Here is an 8813-nt window from a genome sequence, read left to right on the forward strand (position 1 = left end):
TGGGAAATTCAAGCACAGAGGAGAGCCCAGCTCAACAGCAATGGTACTGCACAACAAAAGATCAAAGCGCCCAGGCTTCAGCAGCGCTGGTATCTACCTGTTTCTACCCAACAGGAAAAAATATTTTCAGAAGGGCGTGAGTTCCTTGAGGAAACCTGGTCTTTCATCCCAACAGCCTCAATGGACTGAAGCCAAAGTGGCCTCTCAAGTCCGCATTATGATTTGCAGCTTCTCCAAATAACGTATGTGCTAATCACATATGTGGAAGTATCTGTGTCCTCAATGCATCTTATAGAAATAAGGTCCTGTGCTTAAGGACCTTACAAGGACTCAGCAGAGGTAAAGTTTCTTTCCTGTTATGTCATAGGGTATACTCAAAAGCCCCTCACCTCACTGAGGTGAGACCTCTGTTAGTGAATGTTATTAATTAAAGTTATCAGAGCCTTACTCACACCACCAAGGTGTGAGGGTCAGCCACGCTCTTCTCAGGCAACTGAGGAGGTGTCCAGCCTTCCCCACCGCCCACAGGTGAGCAGCCTATTTGAGCCGCACACAGACCAATTCTGCTGATCTTACGGATGCCATAAACTGGGGTCACTTCCACTGCCTCCCAATATACCTTTGATTTAAATGAAATGTCAGTTAAAGCATGCATAATGCTACTTTAAGGATAACACCATGGCAAACGAAAAACAAGCAAGCACGTTCCAATTCAAAAATTAAATGTCTTTATTCTTTACAGCAAGCTCATACGATAACAGTGCCCATAAATTATTAAATCAATTAAACATGTAAAACTATCTGCTGTACCTCTGCATGCCCAGCTAGTAAAAAAAAAAAGAAAAGAAAAAGAGAAGTCAAGTCACTTTTATTCCTCAGTCAAAGGAAAACAATACTTATGGTCAAATGTACTCCAACTCACACCTCCTAAACCCCAAGCCATTCATCCATGAAAGTCTCACTGCAAAGGTAAGGGTAAACTTGCATGATTTACTTAAAAATTACTAGTGAATAAATCCATTTTATTTGTAGCACTAAGATAGGTTTAACTGCAAATCTGTACTCTTCGACCTCTTCTTCATTGGTAAATTCTAGGTGGCAAAGGCAAAATACTGCAAGAAAACCTGATCATAGCTGATCACCTGATCATACTGTCAAGTGCTACCGGACTCACCCAACCAAGGGCTTTATTGGGAAAGTACGTAACTGCCCAGCGACCCAGGCTCTGCCGTGAAGACGAGCAGAGGGACTCCACCACACAGCAGACCTACGCGCTTATGCCAGGGACAGAGCGGGGAGGATACCGTCATCTTGCTAAGATGTACTTATTACTCAGTGCTGAAGCCTGGGATCATGACTACAGCCACCGACACTAAGTGACTTTATTAAGTCACTTGGTTACATTTGTATTTTCTACCTGGTCATAAGCAAAGAAAACGTACAGAAATCCTTCAGGATGGAAGGAGAGCAGTGCGCTCTCTGCAGACCAACGTGCTCCACCAATGTCAAGTATCTCCTAGGTTCACTTTCCCCGGCCCACCCACACACAGGAGAGCATTTCTGCTGTGAAGAGATGCGACATGCAGTTCCCCAAACGCTGCTCACAGGGACCTGGCATCCACCTACTCCCTCTCTCCTTCCCACCTTCTTATGGAGCAGCTACAGCACCTTATGGCTGCATTTCAGGCAAAGCTTTCCTACATCGACCAAGCCAAACTATCCCAACACATTCAAGTGAGCAGCGTGATAACACAGAGACTTGCTGAGCACACCTGGAAATGCTCCTTCCTTTGCCAAAAGGGCAAAGCACCACCACAAAAGGGACCAAATCAAAACCCAAGAGCTCCGCTCCAGCATTACCATCATTACTTCAGCGAGGTAGGTAAGAGTTGCTGTCCCCATCCTACTGTTGGTGAAACTGAGGCACAGAAAAATGCTTTGTTGAAAAATTTTGAGGAACATGATCATGAGCAGAGCTGGGTAAAAAAACCATCCCCTGCTCCAAGTAAGAGCTGGAGAGATCCTGAAGGCACACTGCTGTGAGAGAGTACTGGCCGGAGCTGGCAGGACTGCAGACACTTCAGCTGCTGCTGGGAAAAAAAGAGCGAGAGAAAGGACAGACATGCACGGAGGACATACTGCCATAACTCAGCAGCTAACCCAGAGAAGAGGTAGGCAGGACATGACAGGCTGAAGTTTCTGGCCTGAAACTCCAAAAAGACAGCCAGTCCCAAACAAAACACAGCTTATGCTAAAAATAAAACAAGACCTGTTTTATGTTGCATTAAAGTAAAAATAAAAAAGGTATTCTTACCATTACAATAATATTACTCAGAAACTAAGGATTTGTTATTGATTATGTTGCCCCACAGGCTACAGGCAGCCCTTTGGAACTACTTAAACAGATTATTTTTATATTTATTTATGAAGCAGACACACCTTGTTGAGAGGAATGTTGCAGGCCACCTTCCAAGACCAGCCACGACATGGGTGTGGAGATGCCCCTACCTGGACATTTTACCTAGATGGGCCTCGCCCATAACCCCATCTAGCATCAGCCACACCGTAGTGTCTGTCCGCCACCCCCTCCAATCCAGGCAGTCCATCAGTCAGTCTATGAGCACCAGGACAAGCCAGAGGGACGCCTCCTGCTCCCAAATCACACTCTGCTCCAGCTGCCATTACTATTAGTATCTTTTGTGTTATTCTTGCTACCCACCAGTGGGCTGTTATTGCATTTCTTCACATTAGATAGTTACATTCAAGCCTTTTCAGTAGCTGGTAGATCCGAAACCTCATATTTTATCCCACTGCAGTCTTCCATGCCACTATTTGTCTTCCCCCACCCCCCCCCCCCCCCCCCCCCCCCCCCCCCGCCCTCGATCAGAGAGAGGGCAGGAACTTCAAAGCAGCAATACAGCAGGAAATTAAGGCAGCAGAATCTGTTTGCCAGGGAGGCCAGCCCTGGCAATCTCAGCAGGGAGCTTTGCTCAGGATTAGAAAACGTTCCTCTTTCTTCAAGCAGGTGGCTGCCTTTCACATGCAAAGTCCCCACATCATCTCACCCAGGACATGAGATACATCCCCAAAGGGCTTCTCAGAAGCCCAGTGTCCATCAGCAGCTCCAGGCACCCCCAGGCAGCAGGGTGCAGCAGGGGATGGCTCTCTGGCATGGACCTCAGAGGCTGTTGGCAGCTACAGAAGACCCTGGCAAGTGAAGCTGAGCAGCTTCTCCCCAGAGCAGTGGGTCCTCGGAGGAGAGGGTGAGTGGGCATGCACCAGCTCCTCCTCCCACTGCTCCAAATACACTGGGCAGATCTGGGACACGGACTGTGCTGGGCGCCCTGCAGCTCTAGGTGCCTGTGTCTCCAGCAGCTTCTTCATAGTTTCCATTGGGAGACAGGCTGGTCAGGGCCACTTCTTCCTCGGGGTCCTGCAGGTCATCTGCAAAGAGCAGAGAGAGGTGAAGGGAGATCTGAATGGGAAACTCTTCTTCATGTAAAATGCAACTTAAAACAACATGAAAAGAAAGTATGAGACGAAGCAATTGATATGTACTCATGACCTAACCACAGCTGATTTTTTTCATAACTGATTTTCATTTCATTTTACAAACTCAACATTGCTTCAACAAACAGGGGTGATATTTGACCAAAGGAGCATGGGGCCCAGCTCCCTGGCCTCCTGCAGTCTCAGCAATCTCAGAACAAACTGTGTGGCCGTGAGGTGTCACCTGCCTGGCACTGACCGCAAGATCAGACACTTAAATTTTCTGACTGTAGAGGACATGTCTTGAAGTTGCACAAACATTTCAGTTGTTTTCTCAGACCCTTAGGCTTTTTACAGTGGAGGAGCTGCCCCTCATCTGTGTGCTCCATAGAGCAGCCTGGATGTCCACACCACACATCTTGTAGCCTCCCTGCAATGGGAGCTCTCGGCAAAAAGACAATCACTGCTGGGAAAGGTGAGCAGAAGTGCCAGTGGTACAGCAAAGACTAAACGCCAGGCTATTTGGTACCTGAACAATTTCCTTTTGAATCAGCTCAAGGCTGACCGCCCTCTTCCTCCTCCCCTGCAGCCCCAAATGCAAGTGGTTTGAGAACACTTCTTCCAGACATGTTTGCAGAAAGCATCATGTAAGATCAGGGTGATGCTTCCAATTCATTGTTTGGATGGACAGCAGTTCTGCTGCCAGGAACTCCTGCAAAGCGCAGATGAGTGCAGCCGTGCTCTCAGGGGTGTAGTTGGGCACCGGACCCAGTGTGTATTTAGCCAAGCGAAAGGTCAGAAAACAAGGAGACAGCTACACAGCAGCCAAGTGTGTGCTGTTTGTCTTCAGGTTCTGGCCAAGCCACAGCTAGGGAAGAGACGTCAGCTGTGGAGCTGGAAACAGCTTAAGAAGGCCACCAGCAAAGGGTTTGGGCACCAGGACCACCAGGGAGTCAGTGAAGAACCTCTGACAGACAGAGCAGGAATACAAGGGAGGGAGCTGAGCATACCTTCATGAACATTGTTTGCAGCTTTTGCTTCGTGACCTTTTCTCCGGCTCCTCCGGCTCCAAGAAATGCACCTCAGGAAGGATAGGAGCCTCCATCTCTCCCTGTCTTTCCCCTCTTCTGGATAAACCAGAGGAGACAAGTTCAGACTGGCAGCGGGTCAGCCCTGCTGCTCCCCCACCTTCCCGCTGCTGACTCACAACTGTCTCCCCTCCATGAGCCCAACTCCTTGCAGCAAAACCAGGTCTACTCCACAGAGCCCACCCCTCAAAAGCACAGAGCGGCTCCTGCCAATCCTTATTTCAGGCTGAAAACTCTCTGCTGCCCTGAAAATTTGTCCCTGGTGTCAGTTTCCACTCTGCCACCTTGCTGCCAAAACCATACCTGGATGCAGCAGCCCAGAGCGAGCGAGAAACCTGGCAGGAGCTCAGCCGGCACACGTGGCAAGGCTGGGGACTGACAGGGTTAGGGCATTCCTACAGAAGGAAGTTTTTCTTTGGTATTATCACGCAGCTTCTGCCACATCAACCTATTTACTGCTCCCTGCTTTATTAAGCAATTCCTCCCTCCCACGGAGACCTGCTGGACACACAGACTTGCAGCACACTGAAAAGTATAGCTGTAACTGCTTGCAAAATGCAGAGTGCACGTGGCCTCCATCAATGTATAGTATTTATTCTGGAGGACAACAAAGGTCACAGCAAGTTACTACAGGCTTTCAGGCCATTATAGTAAAATGCTACAGCAGCTTGTAAAACACTACACCAGCCTATTTTATATGGGCTCCAACAGGAGCAGTTCGGCATCTCCATTGAAATATCATCCAGCCTTTCACCTCCTAATCAGATAACAAATGATAAACCACTTCAGCGTCCTTCAGCTTATCAAACCATTGCGACACTAGAGGGTTCACAGTGGCTGTGTTTCCTGCAGTCAACAAACCAAAGCCTCCAGCCGTAAACACATCCCCTCTTCGCAGTGCACGGGGACTCTGAACACCACTGAGGCACGGCAGAATAACAGCCCAGCACGTTCCTGCTGAGACCCGAGAAATGCAGTAACCCCACTGCCATTCCTGTCCCAGCTTCCCTGCACAGATGACAGTGTCCGGGACATTCCCGGCATGGAAGGGCTGCAGCTCCAGAGCAACTGTCACGGGCAGAGCTGGGCAGCGATGTGTGTGGAAAAGGAAGAGGCTTTTAAGCTGGGCTGAAATAAAACGGGCACAAGCACATGTACACAAACCCTTCCCCTCTGTACACCTCCCAGCACCCTTATCCAGATGCAAGAGCATCTTTTTTTTCAGCTTAGCACAAGCCCTTTTCAAAGTGAAGAGGGGAAACAAGACAAGCTCAGCCCTGGCTGAGGACATCTTTATGGTGGTATCCCTAGAACCTGCTTTGCAGGGTGCTCCTCTGTCCCACACCCATCTTTGCCTCAGTCCTCCCCCACATTACATTAAAGATATTATTCCCCTTGTGCTTTGCTTGTGGCGAAAGCCACGGGGTGAAGGAGACTGCAATGAAGCTGGTGCCTGGTATTGCCAGGCCCCCAGGTCTTCGGACACATGGCTACGCTTGGCATCCTTCTGGCCACATGGAGATTTTGGAAGGTAGTGCTCAGAGGGGCATGGAAAGAAGATGCCTCTGCCTAAGGCTGAACCTTACAGCTGATGAGTGTCCTCCTTACGCATGTAGGTCCTGGGATATTTACATGACTAAGAGCACCAGGCAGAGCATGAGGTGAATTAAAGCAACGCGCTGAGTCCTTCTAACCAACGCGCTTATAAAGCACACACAAACAGGCTGCAACACCACTCTGGCTCCTTCTGCTCCTCTTTCTCCACTGCTGCCTGCTATGCTGCTTCCATGACTGCACGAAGGACAAAGCCACAGCTAGCCACAAAAATACATGTACTGAGCCAAGCAGCAGCACTGTGCAGAGGTAGAAAAAGGTCACATATGCAGGGATGTTCTTCTGCCTCTGCAGCTGCTGTCCCACCAGGCTGCTGTGACCAGAACTAGAGGGCTCACTGGCGTCTGGGAGCACACCAGAAATTCTTCCAGCAGGAACAATGTGAGGAATACAAAAGCATGCGAAAGGAGAGAAGCTGGAAAGGGGATCGTGTGTGCCTCAGTACAAAGAGTTAGCAGAAGACAGCCCTGCACCCTCGCAGTGCGTCCAGGTCATCTCAAAGCTCAACGTTCAGATCCAGGATTCTGGACTGAGCTGATGGAAAGAAGCACCTGAGCTGCAGCTGACCATCCCCATGTCCCAGGGATCCCAGAGGACCCTGTTAATGAGGTGCTGCAGGCAAATGCCAGGACCCTTTGGGGTAAAGGCAGCAAGAGAGCAGAACACCAGAGCACTGGAAATGATGGGGAGCAAAAGAAAAGTGGGGAAATAAATGAAAAAGGGAGGAGGAAAGGGAAACAGCCCAAGACAAGCAGTGCCAAAGATTAAAGCGAGCCCTGCTGTTTGTAGGGCTGCTGTGACGGCAGAGCCTGCCCAGCTGCCCATCACTCTGTTTGCACACAAACATGACTCGCCTTTTGCCCCAGGTGCACTGCACCTCAAGACCTGTTTGACACTCAGCTTTCATCCTGCCATCCTCATGTTGCTTAAATTGGCCACCAACAGATGAGTGGTTTTAAACCCAAACACCCACTTGCTGTTGTTCTTATTCATTATGCAAAGCCAGCACAAGCACCTTCCTCCCGCAGGAAGGTCAGGTCCTGCGCACACCCTACAGCAAGGGCTGAACCCTCCTGCGTCCCCAAGAACACTCATCCATAAGCATGGATGGCCAACACATCACAGCCATCAGCTGCCACATCCCTGCTATCCATGAGCTGCCCTCATGCTTCCCAACCTGCTGGGAAGTTTGTTTGTCCTCCCCCGCTGCCAGGACTGGGAACCCCACCAGAAAGAGGCAGATCCCATTGGGAAGGCTCCGGTCCCACCAGCACGAAAGAGATCCCATTGGGGAAAGCCAGATCTGATTGGGTCGGGGGAAGATCCCATTAGGAGTGGTCAGATCCCAATGGGAAAAAAACAGACCCGATTGGGGTGTGGGGGAGATCCCATCAGGAGTCATCAGATTCCAGTGGGAAAAGCCAGATCCCATTGGGGTGGGATCCCATCAAGGAGTGGTCAGATCCCAATGGGAAAAAACAGACCCGATTGGGGTGGGGGGGAGATCCCATCAGGAGTCATCAGATTCCAGTGGGAAAAGCCAGATCCCATTGGGGTGGGATCCCATCAAGGAGTGGTCAGATCCCAATGGGAAAAAACAGACCCGATTGGGGGGGGGGGGGGAGATCCCATCAGGAGCAGTCAGATCCCACTGGGATGGGGTAGATCCCACCGAGGACGAGAAGATCCCACCGGCAAACGGAGCAAATCCCATTGCCAAAGCCCACAGCCCCCGGGTGAGGGAGGAGAGCGGCCCGGCCACCCGCTGCCCCCCACCCCTGTCGCGGCCGGTGCGTGTCCCCCCTCCCCCGGTACCTGCGGGGTGCTGCAGGGCGGCCCGCAGGGCGCGGCAGGCGGCGGCACGGCAGTCGCGGAGGGCGGCGGGGCTGCCGGGGGTGTACCGGGCCGCCTGCACCGTGCCGGACGCCGGGAAGTGCCGCCGCAGCGCGGCGTCCAGCACCGCCGCGTCCTCCCCGTCCCCGCCGGGCAGGAGGACGCCGACGACGGCGGGCGGCGGTGCCGGGGGCAGGCGACCGCGCACGTCCCGTACCACCTCCCGCAGACGGGTCCGGGCCCCGCGGCCCCGCGCCGCCCCTCCGCGGCACAGCACCAGCAGCAGCCGCGCTGCCAGCGCCCGCCGCCCGCCGCCAGCCCGCCGCCGGGACCGGCACCCCGGCACCGGTACCGGCCCCGGCCCCGGCGGCGCCTCGTCGCCCAGGAGGTCGCGGGCGAAGGCGGCCAGCGTGGCCGCTGCCGGGGCCCCCTCGGCCACCTCGGCCACCAGCAGCACGGCCCGCCGCCCGCCCGCCCGTTCCACCAGCGCCCGCAGCTCCTGCAGCTCCGCCGCCGCCATCCCCCGCCGCCGCCGCCGCGCAGCCTGCCTGGCACCGCGCACCGCCCCCGGCACCGCGCACCGCCCCCGGCACCGGCACTCCGCACCGCCCACCGGCCCCTCGCACCCTGCATCATCCCCGTAACCGCTCACCAGCTCCAGCACCGGCCCCTCAGCGCCGAGCGCCACCCCCTGCGCCCACCCCCACGCAGAGTGGCGGGGTGTGTGTGTGTGTGTGTGTGTGGAGTGTGTGTGTGTGTCAAGGTTACCCCCACCGCCCCACGCAAAGC

General features: G+C 53.1%; 1 protein-coding gene across 1 annotated transcript; it reads right to left on the reverse strand.

The window, feature by feature from the left end:
• Positions 1-3352: 3352 nt before the first annotated feature.
• On the reverse strand, positions 3353-8544 carry LOC309675211 (uncharacterized protein C2orf72; the record flags this gene model as incomplete). Its single annotated transcript, XM_082487445.1, has 3 exons — positions 3353-3444; positions 4500-4616; positions 8007-8544. The coding sequence occupies 3 exons, from the start codon at positions 8542-8544 to the stop codon at positions 3353-3355; spliced, it is 747 nt and encodes a 248-aa protein (XP_082343571.1).
• Between the last annotated feature and the right edge of the window lie 269 nt (positions 8545-8813).

This window comes from Vanellus vanellus (assembly GCF_965231255.1).
Source record: "Vanellus vanellus genome assembly, chromosome: 8".
In the NCBI taxonomy this organism is placed as follows: Eukaryota; Metazoa; Chordata; class Aves; order Charadriiformes; family Charadriidae; genus Vanellus; species Vanellus vanellus.